This window comes from Pseudogymnoascus verrucosus (genome assembly GCF_001662655.1).
Source record: "Pseudogymnoascus verrucosus strain UAMH 10579 unplaced genomic scaffold scaffold_4, whole genome shotgun sequence".
In the NCBI taxonomy this organism is placed as follows: domain Eukaryota; kingdom Fungi; phylum Ascomycota; class Leotiomycetes; order Thelebolales; family Thelebolaceae; genus Pseudogymnoascus; species Pseudogymnoascus verrucosus.
Window position 1 is genome coordinate 182,854 of NW_017263655.1, and position 15,897 is coordinate 198,750.

A 15,897-nucleotide genomic window follows, 5' to 3' on the forward strand; every position below is an offset into this window, starting at 1 on the left:
TGTTGCCGATACGCCGTCAATGACTGTTGTATCTTCTGTGAGTCGTTGCTCCTTTCTGTCATATCATCCACTGTCCAGCAGTTATATCTCATATGGATGATGTCTTACAGAGCTGTAAGTTGTTGCGTTCCTCGTCATCCAGACCCCCATAGAAGCTGGGTATTTTGAAGCTTCTAGCTGGGAACATTTGTTGAAGCCAAGCCCTTGGTCAAGTGGCCTAGTCCTCCCTATGCCGCCTTCCCCGCAGGCAAATCTGATATGTATTGGGACTGGCAGAGCATCATTCTGCCGCCGACCCGGCGTTGCGCATACCTTCGAGCATTACCCCACCAGAGCTGCAATTTATATCCCGGGCCATACGGATGATCTCGCTCCTTAGTCGGTCTTCCGGACGACAAACCCATGTTCGTCGAATATATGGTTTCTACCGCGGCACTACCAGAACCCCTCCTCATTAGCCAATGAGTATTTCCTCCAGTTGATGGTGATGTTGGGTATAGAAACCCTCGTGGTTTATCCCGTTGCACTGCATGGGGACGCTATCTGCTGCCGAGGGGGCGTTGTGCCACTACTGGTCTACCGGCAGAGGCCAATGATGCCACGCAACCACGTCGTGGTAGTTGGTGGGATACTGGTAGATATATTGGAAGCCCAGGTAGCTGTGCCGTAGGAATCGGATGGCGTCTTTCCTGAAGCCTACTCAGGTACATACGACCCTCACTTGACTCTCGTCATGGTATGCCTCTTCCCTCTAACCCTTGCTCCCTAAGAGACCTCACTAACAGCCCGCAGTCTTCCAAGGCCACACAGCTCGGCTTCCTAATTCTCATCACGGCTCTCCTCGTCTCCAACTATGACCGCACACTCTCCCTCCTCTCACCCTACCTCCGCGCCGCCCTCGATCGCCTCGACCCTTCCTCATCCCACTTCGAAGACTGTATGGGTCATAACTACACCACCGAAATCCTCTCAATCGACCCCCTCCTCATCTACATAACCTCATTCGTCTCCCCTGCAGAGTCCTCCGCCCTCCTCGCCGCCGGCGAATCCCTCTTCGAATCCTCCCAGGTCACCGTCGACGGTCGCGACACCACCACCTCAGACCGCACGTCCTACTCGGCCAACCTCCCCCTCACCCACATAACCTCGTGCATCAGCTCCCGCGCGCGCGCCTTCCTAGGCGCCACCCTCCCCGTCGGCGACATCGGCGCCCCGCAACTCGTCCGCTACACTGCCGGCCAGAAATTCAACTTACACTACGATTGGTACGACACTCCTCAGGTCCTCACAAAAACAGGACAGCGCTTCAATAGGCCAGCCAGCTTTTTTGCTTTCCTGGAGGCGAATTGCACGGGTGGGGAGACGTTCTTTCCGCATATTTCTGTGCCCGGGGAGGGGAGGTGGAGGGCGCATGAGGGGGGAACGGCGTTTATGCCGGTGGAGGGGAATGCGCTGTTCTGGGTCAATTTGATGCCGAATGGGCGGGGGGATACGAGGGTTATGCATGCGGGGTTGCCGGTGGAGGAGGGGAGGAAGACGGCGATGAATATTTGGCCGAGGGGGTTTGTGGTGTGATGTTAGTTAGTGTGCATCTGGCGGGATGCATGTAGAGAGCAGGTGGTGTGGCAGTGTAAATATGAAAATGTTTGTTGATGCGTGCATAAAGGTCTGACGATCTCGCAGTTGATCCCCCGATGTGAGGATCTCGCGGTGAACTACTGCACGCCAACCCCACGAACCTTCTCTAACATGCTACCCCACTTCACACATTGTTCTCTCCGGTTTAGAACCCATGAACCAGGAATCAGCTATCCAGCTAGATGGCACATTGTCTCACCCCCGCAATGCCCCCACAGCCGTCCCGACCCAACTGCCGTTGTAAGCCACACCCGCAACCCATCCCGACGTGTTATGGTACCCCACATCTACAATGCCCATGTGGCAAGCTTGTGCATTCTAGTCTACCTCAGGACAAAGTCGCTGAATGCTACAAAAGGCATGTGTGATGAGGCAGTTGGGATGAGGCAGTTGGGTTCACCATGGCCCGGCGGACCTAGAAAGTTGACGGGGTATCTAAGCACCCAGCAGTCACGTAAGAAACACACAAACACGCACAAGTCACAATCAACGACAGCGCATCACACAATATAAAAACACACAAACGTATCTACTGACGCATAGATTCCTGCCTAGACACCATATTTATATACCCGTCTACCCACGAAATCGCCGCGCCCGCAGCCACCACGCCACAACAACAAACAGGGAGAAGAAATATACAACTGCGCGCGGTCTCGAAGAACTTTTATTTATAGATCCGATTTTGATGCAGGCACGTCTCTTCTAGACATGCGCATGGCAGTTTTGGAGGAGGGGGAGGTGATAAGCTTAGTTGCCTGGGTTGGTGGCAACGAACTGGACACCCTTCTCGATGTTCTAGGGGGAGGAGTTAGCTGGGTGGTCTCTGTGAATTCATGGGGGAATGGGGTAAACAAACCTTCTTCAGGTCAGCGAGGGCAGCATCCAAAAGCTTCTGCTCCTCAGCAGAGACCTTGCCAACCTCGTGGATCTTCTCGACACCGCTTGGGCCGAGCTCGACCTTGGAGGCGAAGAAGTCAACACCCTGGTCCTTGTAGAGTGGGGAGTCAACGAAGGTTGGCTCAGTAACACCCTTCTCGCCCTGGGCAGCCTTGAGCAGCGACTCGGCGAAGCGAGCACCAGCCATGGCCATGGAGAGGGTGGCAGATCCGGCACCATCCTTGGCCTTGACGACCTCATCACCACCGAACTGGACGCGGTTCAGGAGAGCAGCGTCACCGACAAGGTCGGCGTGCTTGCTCTGGGAGAAGAGGGGAACGATGGTGACACCGGAGTGACCACCGACAACGGTGATGGCCTCATCAGCGGGGTCGGTCTTCTTGATCTCGGAGACGAAGCGGGAAGCGCGGACGACATCGAGGGTGGTGACACCGAAAAGGCGCTTGGGGTTGTAGACACCAGCCTTCTTGAAGACCTCAGCAACGATGGGGACGGTGCTGTTGACTGGGTTGGCGATGACGAGGATGTTGGCGTTGGGGGCAGACTGGGCGGCGGCCTTGGCCAGGTCGCGGACGATGGAGGCGTTGGTGTTGAAGAGGTCATCACGGGTCATGCCTGGCTTGCGGGGAACACCGGCGGGGATCAGGACGATCTCGGCATCCTTAAGGGCGGCGGCGAGGCCGGATGGGGTGGGCTCGTAACCGGTGACGTTGGAGCCGGTGTTGATGTGGGAGATATCAGCGGCGACACCTTTGGAGTCGAGTCAGTACGTTTTTTTGTGGACTCAATTGGACATGTGATGATGATGGGGGAGACGAACCTGGGCCTCCGCGGATGTCGTAGAGAGCGAGCTCAGTGACGCGGGGGTTGAGCTTGAGGAGGAGGGAGAGAGGCTGTCCAATGCCACCGGCAGCACCGAGGACAGTGACCTTAGAGAGCTATTCAAGTTGTGTTAGCAATTGCTTCATTCATTTCGGTCCGGCAGTGGGCGGCCGAGGTCTGAGAAATTTTGTCAACGGTGGCTTCTACTTACATCTCTGGCCGAGGCCGAGAAGGCGCGGCGCTGGGCGGCGCTGAAGGTGCGTGCTGCGAACATGATGGGTTTTGTGAGGGTGGATTGGAGGAGAGGAATTGGGTATTTGTGGTTATGGATTGGAAAGAGAGAAAGGATGGCTCGGGAGAAATCGAAGGGAGAGCTGTTGGGAAATCGGCACGGACCGCACTATGATTTTGCTGTTCGCAGCCTGATATGGTAGGCACATATCACGTGTTGCGCGGATATTTCGTCATTCAGCCTGATCATGAAGCGTAATCGGAGGACCAAGCATTTTCATGGTATCCAATTGGCGTATAGTATGTGTTTGAAGCTCCCCTGCAGTTATAGCGATGGATTTCATATATTTCAAGAGTAGCGATAGAAGTTGTCACGAATGTGTTAGCTAATGTCGTGCATGGCGATGCAAATCGCCTGGCAGATCGGAGCTAATGTCGTGGTTGGGAGAAGATGAAACAATCGATTGTCTCCTATGACTTCTTCATACTTTCTGACCAAAAGAAAACTTATAGATTATCACTCATTGACGAACGTTAAATCATCCAAAATTACCGCCATCGACCATCTCTCATTCCCAAGCCGGGAGGCCCTGAGCAATGGCAGCCCAAACATCCTAGGCCTCCACCTTCTCAACCCTCCTAGCATCTTCCTCGCTCTCCTTCGCGTTCACATCTCCATGACCACCCACCAAGGCATCCGCACCCACTGGGCGTCCTGTAACCTCGCGCAAGTCATCGTCGTGCTCGATGGCAAACGATCTCTGCAGGTACTCCGGGCCGATGAAGGTAAGGACAATCACGTAAGCGTAAACGGCGCCCATGAAGATACAGATGACACGGCCGTACTATCAACCGTTAGCATGAACCACCTCCAAGGGTCTGTGGGACAACATACCTCATATCTCGACGCGTGAGTCTTGGGGTTGGGAGGCAGAGGGAACCTCTCGCCGATTGTCGACTCGATGGTCGAGCTAGCTGAGGAGACCAGGTTACCAAGTTGGTAACTGGTTCCGACAACAAAAGTGCGGAAAGCACCGGGGGAAAGTTCCATCAAGTGGATTGGGATAACTCCCCAGGCACCTTGGACGCAGAATTGCTCGAAGAACGCAGCTGCGTTGATGGCCGATGAAGATGTGAAGGTGTATGGGTATAGCAAGGCCCCGCCAATGATGCTGATGATGATAATGGAAAATCTGCGACCGAATATCTGCTTAGTGTTAGTGGAAATTATAGAATCATTAGAAGCGGGAGACATGCCTGCGAGCAGTAACCAATTGTGGTACCTCCTGTGATGGCTCCAAGATTTGCAACCACCTGAGTGACAGTTACGGCATTTGGAGAGTAGTTATACTGATTCGAAAGCATGGTGGGGTAAAGATCTTGAGATCCATGGCTCTAGAAATAAAGTTAGTCGCGTTATCATCAAGCCCAGCTTATCAGCGATCTTACCATGAAGTTGAATCCAGCCATGAGGAGAACCATGTAGGTCAACAAAAGCCAATGCTTCTTGAGCGCGACCTTGCCCTCCTTCATAAACGTGCCCGTAATACTACCCATCGCAACACGTTCCTTCTGTCTTGCAATAAACGCATCGGTCTCTGGTAGCATCAGCCGGAAGGCGATGATCAACACTGGAGGGCAGGCCCCAAACCAGTAGAACGGACGCCAGCCGTGGGAAGTGGTATCAACCAGCGCGCGCGCAAAGACGACGGCAAGCAAGTAGCCAAAAGCGTACCCTTGCTGTAACATCCCACTGATCAGGCCACGGGCAGCCTCCGGGCAGTCCTCGAGGGCCGTAGCGGCGGCGTTACCGTATAGTCCACCCATTGCAACACCAAACAAAGCACGGCAGGCAAGGAACTGGCCGTAGGTGTTGGAAAATCCCGTGCCGAGTTCGAGTACGATGAACAGAATGTTATTAATGACGAACGGCCACTTGCGACCGTATCTGTCTGCTGCAATACCGAAGAGGATGGAGCCGACAGAACGGAACATGAGAACAAGGGTGATACCCCAAGTGATATCCGTCTTAGTCTTATCGAATTGCTCTGCGAGCTGCTCGACCGTCAAGCTGACGGTAAAGAAATCGAAGGCATCCCACGACCACGCAATGAAGGCTACGGCGAAGAAGGCCCATTGTTTGCGGGTCAGCATCATTAGCAGCTTGATAGGGTTGGGTGCCTGGTTCATAGGCGGCTTGAGCGTGGTGGCGCGAGTCGCAATGTACTCGCCAGCGCTCATTGAGACCTCGCGCCGGCTCTCAATAGTCGGCTGCTCTTCCAGCGAGCCATTTTTCTCGGCGTGCTGAGTGTCTGCCATGATGACCTGCAAGGCGGGTTAGCAGCTGCTGCTTCCGAAAATACACTCATATGCGCCGGTTGGTCACATTTGCACGCTGGAGCGCACATATGAGTGAGCGCAAACGCGGCAGGTTCTAACTTACTGAACTTGATATCCCACGGTTCAGCGACAAGAAATCCAATGTCCCAAAAACCTTGACATGAAAAGTCTAAATAAAAGAGCTACTGAGGGGGTAGAAGTAGTAGGAGCGGGGAAACGACTCACAGAAACAGGTGCTCCACACATGGTTGGGGAAAGAGCGATCATCCCCCACCCTGTTAGTCAAGACAGCCATGCTGATCGTCGCCCTCCACACTCCTTCACGCTGATTACAGTGCATCCCCATCTCGCCAATGTGACCGGTCTGCCGCCAGTCGCGCCTGGAATCACTCCAATCACGATAATCGGTGTCACTGTCGGTTCATCTCTTACCCTGTACCCTGCTCATGACGCTGCCTGGCCGCCAAGTCGGAGATCTTGTTGCAATGCAGGCAAACTCTCGTGCTCACTGTGGACATGGTGATGGTGGGCCTCGGTAGGATTCCGTGGGCTAGTCCTATTAACGGCCTACTAGGGGCATTCGGGGTCCAGATAAATCCCCGATCACCAGAGGTACTACTTAGTAACGCTCTCGATGGAGTAGAGCGGCGTGACAGAAATGAGACTGAACGTATCCCCGCATCTGCTTATCTGCGGGGTGGTAAGCGGTTAGTATTAGTTATGTGTACCACAACCTGCCGCGTATGGTGATGATGTGGAGAAAGTGGGAATTTCGACAGTAATACGATGTTTTACTGCGGTGTTCTCTCCGATGTTGTAGTACAGTACTGTACGTATAAAACTGTATTTTCCAAATACGGGGCCTTGTGTGGAGAAGATCCCTGGCGGGAGCTTGTTGGTGCCAATGTGTGCCAATGTGTGCCAATTAAATCAAGCCTTCGGCAAATCAAATCGGTAAACTTCTTACCTAGTGGAGGCTAGTGGAGGCGTTTTGTGGCAGACTTGGCGCTTACTTGCCGCATACGTGCCGTTCTTGACCGGCTTGGCTTCAGTGGCCAGTGATCGGTGAAGTCGGTGGCTGGTTGGTGCCTTGGTGTTACCCCACAAACGGTGCGATTGCCGTGGATATAGTTACAATATCGAGCGTCACTTGCCTCCAGAGCCGGCAAAACAAAACTTGCACTGGTGGGAATGCGGAATGGATGCGGGGCCCCGTGATATTGCCCTTGCTTCCGTGTGGATTAGTGCAAGAGATGAGACGTCCGAGCAAACAACTACAACAAGGCTGTCAAGGAGGTCCATGTCAAGGTCTCGTGATGTAGCACCTGTTGGCTGTGTGTTCCCTTGCATATAACTCGACCGTGTGCTATATGCACGGACAGTGCTGTTTCAATGCCAAGCAAGGAAACACAGGGAATCAAGTCAAGTGGAAAACCCTGGGGGGCACGAAGAGAACTCAGCCCCTGATGGAGCGGGTGACGACATACTGCTTGTACGCATCTACAGCATCCGAGCCGAGACATGGCCTTCAATGACCATACAAACACGAGAAAACACGCGGCAATGACTGGAATATGAGGCCGGGAAATTCTCGTCATGCAGCGCATGGCGGCAAGCTGCTTGTTGCTATTCGACACTGGAGTTGGCGCTTGTTTATTCCCTCAAACTCGACGCGTCCTTTCCAACATTCTGAACCCGGGCATGAGCGGTGAAAGGAAAAGAGAATGAGGAAGGAATCTAGTGATTCAATGCATATCGGCAAGCTGCTTTTTGCTCTCCGGTGTTGGACTTGGTACCTGCTTGTTCTCGTTGGGCCTTATGGGCTCTTTGCAATGCCCTGAGCCTAATCCCTGCGAGAACAAGGAAACGATCTAGTGGTCGGATGCGTCTCGGCAAGTTATCTGCTTCCATATGTTGGACTTGGCGCTTGCTCGTTTATTTTGACTATACACGCGTACCAATGCTCTGATCCCAGATATAGAGGAGTGGGGAAAGAAATCAAGGGCGAGAATAGGATCGAGAAATTCCGTGGATGTCTGAAAGCTGTTTGTTGCCATTTGTAATGTTGGGTTTGGGCCCGGTCCATTCTCTTCGTCCCATACGCCTTTTCCACCACCCCTCTGTGCCCATCCATGGCAGGGGTTGACAACGTGACAAGACCAGAATCCCTTGCTTCAGTGAATGTTAGCAAACAGGTTCCCATTCAAAGTCTCTGACTTGACAGCAGTTGTTTGGTAGGCTCGCTCAAACACTGCCAATCTGAAGTGCGGGGAAAACGGTAAGCAAAGCATGACTATACTCCCACAGAGCATGTCATGTCAGCAAGCTGCCAGGTTGCAGTCTCGTGAGGCTGGCAACTCACAATACATAGTCACAATTCAAACAATGTCAGATTCCGTGATGCAACGCGTGCTAGCAAGCTGTTTGTCGGCCTCGAATTGGCAATCGCAGGAGGCAAGGCCTGGGTTACTCTGTTTGCTCTGCTCAATCTTGATCGTCTTGCTCATATCTGAAGAGATTATTTATAAAACCGGCAATACCTCCACAGCTAAATTTACTCTCCACACATTATATTCCCATATATATATATATATATATTTACAACATGAAACAATTATCTTTTTTTCTCCTCCGCTCACCTATCGCCATTATTTTAATACTCTCACAACATGGGATGCGGAAGCAGTTGCGGCATGAATGGAGTTGCTGAGGTATTGTTCCACAAACTCTTCTTTGAAACTTGTCTAAAAATGAACAGGAGGAAAAGCGACTGCCATGCGCGCGGGCTTTGGGATTTGATGTCGAGTCATTTCAATCCGTCACCCAAACCCTAACCCGGGGGGTGAGGGGGCTGGGAGGGCTCGCAATCGGCGCGGGCACAAGACTTCGGAAGTTCAGGGAGCAAGTCTGCTCCCGAAACTGTAGAAGGCTCAGAACCAATACACGGAATGGAGATTTCCAGTACCCAGTTCGAAACCGTATTCACACGCAAGGCAGGGCTTCTAATCATATGGAGATGGCATGAAACTGGCGTTCTTTTCCTGGCAAGAATTCGTCTGGACCCACCTCCTAGTGATTTGAACAGACCGCCCGCCGTCACAGCTGAGTTTACCTATGTCTTTCCTCATCGTCGACAAATTACGCCATCACCGACAGGGAGATAGTGGGCTTATCCCCACCATTTAATTGATGGCGGTTCCACTAGATCACGCTGGATTTCAAAACGGCCCCAAAGTGGAGGTTGGACTGAGCCAGCTCTATCTTCAAGCGGCTTACACGACTTTCCGCACCCTGCGTCAGGTTGCAGTGCTTTCCCGGCAGTGGAAAAGCCGGCCGAAAGGCTGGTGTAATGAACCACATGGAGAGAGTAAGTCGAACTTAAATATTACCAAGCAATTACTCACAGTAAATAGCCAAATGGTCACAGTGGTGACCTTCACGAGCCTCAAACCGAAATACTTGCTAGTGTTAGCAGAAGAGCAGAATTATAGCTCTCCGCGCCCCTGGACATGGGATTCTTCCCCGTCAAATTATGCAGGTGTAGCAGGAACTCTCGGTGCTATTGTGAACTATCGTGCTGCTAGCGAGGAGGGGTTCAAAAGATGCTTCTTAACGTGTTACCGTGGTACAATTGGACATGGAATGGAGCCATTAATACTGCTCTCACCATTCTCAGTGGTAGTATGTGATAAGAGCTAGGGACCCAACTGGGAAAGCAACAAACGACCTACGTGGCATTGGGGTCATTAATCTATGGCTTAAGGGCGACGAAGCCACTTTGTCTTCAAAGTTAGCCAGGAGACGTAAGCCAGTTCTCCAATTCGCCGCCTTCTTCCATTAACTGGCAAATAGTCGTTCCTTCTTGACCTAGGCTAACCTCCTTTTTCACCTTCGCAGTTCCGCGAATTTGGCTCTAGTTACGCAGCGGCTCGCTGCCTGTAGTTACCATCTCTAGATTCGGTCCTGGCATAAGATACGAACTTGAAATATACCAGCGTAGGACCAATCTCGGCATTACCCTCGCTGAATAGACCCGATCTTAGGTCAAATATATCTAACGGGCGGCGTCTGTGGGCCTAGCATGATCGAGCCATAACCCCCATTACCCTCCTCATTAGCACCTTTGTCCTTGTCTCTCTCGGCCTTCCCATCATGCAAGCCTCCACCCTCGCAATCTACCTGATGCCTCTCGGGCAAAGAAATCAAACAGACGTGGTATTATCATGTCCACGAAAAAGCACATGCCTTTTAGATTCTTCGATCTCCCGTTGAGGTCAGAGAAATGATCTACGGTCTACGGATACATCGTTAAAAATGACGAGCCAGTGTCAATTACGCTCGATTGGAAGGAAGTCAAGGAGGCTCTCACGTTCAACTCCGAAATACTCAACATTGGTGGACAGATGGAGACCGAAGCCAGAGCGGTTTTCCACCGCATTAACACTTTTATAGTGCACATTAGAGACGATTATCCTTCCTTTGTCCAAGGGGATCTTACCCGAGCCCCCCCGTCTCGGCTGGCGGCTACGGTTTCTCCGCCCTCCAACTCGTCTTCTTAACCATGACCGCCTGGGCCGGCATAATCAGCGCCCAACTCTGCGGCTACCTCTCTAACAACCGCATCCCCCTCGCCGTTGCGTGCCGCAGCCGCGGAATCTGGCGCCCTGAGTACCGCCTGGCTAACACGTTGATTCCCGTTTCCTGCTCCCCATCCTCTCCAAGCACCTCATCGACCGCAAAATCCTCGAGGTTTATCGCGCAGAAGTCACGACTGTTTTCAGAAATGTTCTTCGCCATCACCTCCCCCAGGTACGAATCCTCTCAGAAACCATCACTATCGCTCTTCTACTGTCAGGCTCTAACTATCAGCACAGGAGCCCGAGGTCTCTTTCGAGTCCTCTTTCCTAGCCACGAGTGCTAGCAGGACAAGGCAGACAAGCCCGCCAACACCTATCTATCATGGATTAGCCTCTATGGTATACTACAGCCACAGAGCCCACGGAATAGACTTTCTTTCGGCAAGAAGCTCTGCTACCAAGGGGAGCGAGACCAAAGTTAGGGCGTTGAAGTGTTTAGAGGTTCTGCCGAGGGTTTGGGAGAGGAGTGGTGCGATTAGGTTGAGTTGGGGGGGAAGGCTATCAACCGCAAAACCTAGATATCTATAACGGGGATTGCTAGTGTCCCGTGTATGGATGTAGGGAAGCGTTTACTGTAGTGACGATTCCCATGGTCGCTGTTACCCTGGGGATGCCGAGATTACACTCTGAGACGCATCATAGAACGGCTGTTATGAATGGCCGTCCTGTCGGAATACCCCGTGGTTCAGTATTCCACAACCCTCGCCTCTCGGCCGAAGAGGATTTTCGCCTCCCGACAGATCTAGCTGTTGTGTCTAGAAACATGAAAGGATAGGAGCTAGGCGTCCATCCGATCAAGCTTGCCGAATTCATGGGACGCTTCGGACCGGTGATTTCCAACCCCACCCCCAACTCTCAAATGAGGCAGCGGCACGCTCTTACCTATCCATCGCCGGGCAACACCAGGCCCAGAAGGGTGGCACTTTCAAGCCATGGAGTTTGCGGTATCACAACCTTGGGCCGAGAGGGATCGCAACCAGTGGCCATTCCAAGACAGATGGATAATCGGCATTCAATTGAAGAGCAGTATCGCAACGAAAGCTGGCGCCATTCGGCTTATTTGGTGTGTCCGCCAAACTTGGTAGATATTGGTGCTGCACCATAGCTGGTTGCCATGCTCAGTGGGGAGAATCTGGAAAATCCATCCTGGTCACGACCCGGCCGAGTTCGGGGGTTGATGATGCTGGAGAACTTCATCGACAACGGGGCCAGGATTTCTCGGTGTCTCGAGCAATTTCGATCTACGAGGGAACGGGAATTGCAGAGGGTGTTGGCGATGCAATAGACACTGAGTTCTGTACTATCCCAGGACGAAAGAATGTCTCTGAGGTAGCACTAGTTAACGTCAAAACAAACAACCTTGTTGTCAACACTGTCTTCAATAAAAAACGCGGCATAACTGCATCTAGAGAAAGCGGCCACCAACGCCAGCAAAATATGTGGGGGGAAACAAGGTCAGGATCAAGTGCAAAAACGAACACAATTACACAAAACAAATATCAAAACTTTTACTCATAATGACCTCAATTCAAGTACAGTAGATGTCCCAAAATTGACCATGATAAACACCATTAAAATCCAATGAGACTGTATATCCCAGTCTTTTGTAAATATAGACCTAAAAATGCCCTTTTACCATTCCAAGATGCTCACGTGTAAATACTCTCCGTCCACTGGTTAACCGCCATACCGGCATTCTTCTCCGCTAGGTCCACGTCCTTCAAGAAGTCAAGCGGCATCCATACACTATTCATATGTTAGTGTTGTTCTATAAGCCCCCATAAGAAATGGGGAGAACTTACAGATGTCCCTTGACAGTATCCAGCTGCTCACGAATCTCCGTAGCCGCACGCTGCTTATCAAATATATGACCGGCACGACGTCCCTTGGGCGGGAGGTAATTTTCGTACTCCTCGAACGTCTTGACGCAGTTATCCGGATCCGCCTAGATTGTTATGATTAGCCTCACATCTTTACACCTTCTCCAATCACACAGACACTACTCACATGGAACAACTGCCTAAACACCCTCGTATTCTGCGTCGCCCTCTGCGTCCACATATTCCACAGATCATCACCCAACGGATCAGCCACGAACTCATAATGCTCACCCTCCTGCGCATCATTCTTGATCGGCGGCGGCTGCGCGTTCGGGTCATTACTCGCATCCAGCTCCTGCGGCGGCAGGAGACCAAGGTGCTCGCGCCACAAGTAGCGGCGGAGCGTAGCAGCATGGCGACGTGCCTCGTAGGGCTTGCCGTTCATGGTGCTTTGGAGGACCTCGGTATCTTCCATCACGATAGCGATTTCGCTGTCGTGGTACCCGATTTGCGAGCGGTCGTTGATGTTGGAGCTGCCGCAGATGGCGATGCGGTCGTCGACGATGAGGAGTTTGCCGTGGACGTAGAGTTCTTCTTGGATCCAGAGGTTGGCTTCTTCTTGGTCGTCGCCGTCCCATGCTTCGGAGGCGAGGCTGGGTTGGCCGAGCATGGCGTTTTTGGCGACGCTGGGTGTGTTAGTGGTGAGATTTCAACTATGGGACGAGATAGTGGTGGGGGAGCGGGACGAACCTGTCTTTACTCTCGGGTTGTCTGCCACCAGTCTCATCGCGGTGAGCTTCGAACTTGCGGATGGCATCCGTCTCCTTCTCTTGCTCTGCAGTGTTTGAGGGCTCACGGCCCGGTTCCTGGAGCCCAGAGACACCGCCGTCCTTACCCTGCCCACCAATTCCACTGCCCATAATCTTATGGGCTTCGGCCTTTTGGACTTCCTGGTACGAGACGCCTGACTCCTCTTCTTGCTTCTTGACCTTGGGGGTGACGTTAAGGCGATCGTAGGAGCGCAGATTAAAGAAATGGATGTACTGTTCCGGGTCAACGCCTGCGGCCTTGATGCGTCCGAAGATGGAGTGTTCGCCACGGCAGATGGACTTGTATTGGTAGTCCCTATGTTTGGTCAGCCAAGTGATCGGTATTTTTGAGCAGGAGAAGGAGACTCACATGATAGCACGTGTACCAGCTGCGGCATCATCTCTGAGGTCACCAGCGAATCCTGGGATCTATAGATTACCGCGTTAGCTATAGTAAATAAAGGAATGGCTTGGATATAAGTACCGCTGGGATGACCAGGATTATCCTGAATTTGCGAGCCTCCTTTGCTGCTCTGAGAACGGCATCGACAATAGCCTAGATTCTGTGTCAGTCTCTAGATGCCATAACATACACGCAGAATATGGGGCACTTACTGCTCCGATTTGGTTCTTGACTGGACCCTGTTGTTCGCCAGTAGCAGTCTACAACATATTAGCACCCTCCATAACACGGCGCTCCACGACCAGTAGCACTGACAATAAAGAACTGGTTCTCAACGTAAACATAATGCTCCGCATTGCGAATCAGCTCACAGTATGCATTCTGAATACTGTGCTCAGTAAGTATACCGCTGCTCCAATCGTCGCTGCTCCGCACAATCTGGGCCTTGACGGTGCCCTGCTTTCCGAGCTTCTTGGTCGAAAGTGGAGTCAAGGGGTGCTTGATATATCCTCCCACTGGGTGCTTCGGCCTCTGGACGCCAATGATGTCCTCATTCTCATCTTCTCTACCCTCCATGATCATCCAGGGGTAGTTCTGGTCGCGCTTGTACTTGTCTCTCTTCACGAAGTTCCAACGGCTGGGGGAAATTGTTAGAAGAGCCGTAATAAACGAGGTTGAGAAAGAGACTTACAGAACGAAGTGTTCTGCGATATCAATAACACAGTCTCCAATGACAGCCATGGCGGTGTCGTGCCATGGCATGCGTCCGTACTCGGCTTTGCTGATTTGGTTTTGTTCCCAGTCATCCACGTTGTGGAAATCCATAACACGGTTGTTATTAAAGTCCCTAGAGGATGTCAGTAATTTCTCTCGCAGAGTCGCCTTAATGGTGCGAAACTTACTGGCCAGGCCAAATCTGCATTCTCGTTAGCAACTGACCAAATGGTCTAATGATGGGGGAAGCTTACCTCCTCCGCAACACCAGCAGGGTGCACATCAGCAAGCGCGTGCTGGTGGCTATCCCAACGCCCAAAGCACAGATCCAAGCCACCAATAAAAGCGATAGCGTAATCAACCACAATGAACTTCTCGTGATGCGCCCAGTAGAACGTCATATCCGCAGCATTCTCAAACACGTTGTGATCCGGGTGGCGCATGAGGATGATATTTCCGTACCCAGGGCTTCCTTCCGGGCAAAGATCCCTCAGAGCTTTCTTCGTGTGCTCCGAGTTGCAAGTAAGGGCTGCTTCCACCTCGCGGTATACACTGCGCAGGGTTATTAGCGATGTTCGTAGCAGCCTTCCTAGGGTATAATCACATTATGTATATCTTGACTCCCTGCTCGGCCTTCCTCTTCAGGATCTGGTCTAGTCGCCATTCCTGGTTATAGTATGGAGGTCGTCGCAGGAACAGCTCGGGCGAGAGCCACCAGTCGGCAATGTAGATCGTCTCCTTCGCCTCCTCGAGGGCTACTGACACAGCCTTTGTATGGTCAGCTCAATGCGCGCGCAGGCTTCAGAGAGTGCTTACCCAGAAGTAATCCCGTCCATCCACGTACCACTTCACATCGTTGTCGAAGCGCTCCGGCGCAAACGACTTGAATCTGTGGGACTCTGAAATGTCGGTGCGCTTCTTGTCTGTCGCCTTTTCGTGCTCCTCGTCGTGACGGTGGTTGCTATTAAGCTACTCCCATTAGCTGCGATCGGGATTCTGGAATCGGTGAACCTACGAGGTTTCCGAATTTGCCCAGCTCGTGCCTAGTATTGTTAGTTGGGTGCGGGGTTGATGGCGGGGGGCGACTTGCTTCTTGTGCTATTGCCCGGTCAGTAGTTGGTCTAAATGGTCATAAGTGTTGCGCAAACTTACAATCAGGGAGACCTTCACATCTTCCAAGCTTGTTTTCTCGAACTTCTCCTTCAGGCGCGAGAAGGGGTGCTTGAAGGCGCCCTTCACGTCGCGGGATTTCTCGACAGCTGGGTCCTCCGGAGCACCTGTAGACATTCTGGCGATTGTCGGGCTGGCAGGTACTGGTTTTAGGAAGAATGCGAGTCTGCGCGAGACTGCACGTATATATATGTGTCGTAGTGAAGATCAGAGGCGATCAGAGCGAGATGCAAGGGGTATATAGGCAAGTTTGTATCTGTCAATGTGCAAGAGCGAGACCCCTCACTACTGTCTAAATTGTAGCTAAACTAAATGCTAGCACGCGCTCACATGTGCCGCCAGCTCCGGTAGACGCTGAATGGCTAAGGAACTGTATTATTTGTTGGTGTGTTAGTAGACTTATCTCATTATTA

General features: G+C 52.1%; 5 protein-coding genes across 5 annotated transcripts; 2 read left to right on the forward strand and 3 right to left on the reverse strand.

Moving 5' to 3' along the window:
- Positions 1–14: 14 nt before the first annotated feature.
- VE01_01420 (uncharacterized protein) lies at positions 15–1,657 on the forward strand. Its single transcript, XM_059463357.1, has 3 exons — positions 15–114; positions 277–736; positions 793–1,657. The coding sequence occupies exons 2-3, from the start codon at positions 734–736 to the stop codon at positions 1,573–1,575; spliced, it is 786 nt and encodes a 261-aa protein (XP_059320019.1). The 5' UTR covers positions 15–114; positions 277–733; the 3' UTR covers positions 1,576–1,657.
- Positions 1,658–2,388: 731 nt separating this feature from the next.
- Positions 2,389–3,634, reverse strand: MDH1 (Malate dehydrogenase, cytoplasmic; the record flags this gene model as incomplete). The annotated part of the gene is made up of 4 exons (XM_018270943.1): positions 2,389–2,436; positions 2,498–3,288; positions 3,359–3,476; positions 3,572–3,634. The coding sequence occupies 4 exons, from the start codon at positions 3,632–3,634 to the stop codon at positions 2,389–2,391; spliced, it is 1,020 nt and encodes a 339-aa protein (XP_018133999.1).
- Positions 3,635–4,205: 571 nt separating this feature from the next.
- Positions 4,206–5,910, reverse strand: VE01_01422 (uncharacterized protein; the record flags this gene model as incomplete). Its single annotated transcript, XM_018270944.1, has 4 exons — positions 4,206–4,436; positions 4,487–4,798; positions 4,921–4,986; positions 5,041–5,910. 4 exons carry the CDS (start codon positions 5,908–5,910, stop codon positions 4,206–4,208), a joined length of 1,479 nt encoding a protein of 492 aa, XP_018134000.1.
- Positions 5,911–10,492: 4,582 nt separating this feature from the next.
- VE01_01423 (uncharacterized protein) lies at positions 10,493–10,852 on the forward strand (the record flags this gene model as incomplete). Its single annotated transcript, XM_018270945.1, has 1 exon — positions 10,493–10,852. One exon carries the CDS (start codon positions 10,493–10,495, stop codon positions 10,850–10,852), a length of 360 nt encoding a protein of 119 aa, XP_018134001.1.
- A 1,365-nt stretch (positions 10,853–12,217) lies between these two features.
- On the reverse strand, positions 12,218–15,601 carry VE01_01424 (uncharacterized protein; the record flags this gene model as incomplete). The annotated part of the gene is made up of 15 exons (XM_018270946.1): positions 12,218–12,314; positions 12,371–12,513; positions 12,576–13,074; positions 13,139–13,513; positions 13,568–13,626; positions 13,682–13,753; positions 13,813–13,860; positions 13,916–14,237; positions 14,292–14,447; positions 14,503–14,516; positions 14,569–14,866; positions 14,919–15,082; positions 15,131–15,275; positions 15,330–15,412; positions 15,467–15,601. 15 exons carry the CDS (start codon positions 15,599–15,601, stop codon positions 12,218–12,220), a joined length of 2,610 nt encoding a protein of 869 aa, XP_018133994.1.
- Positions 15,602–15,897: the final 296 nt, after the last annotated feature.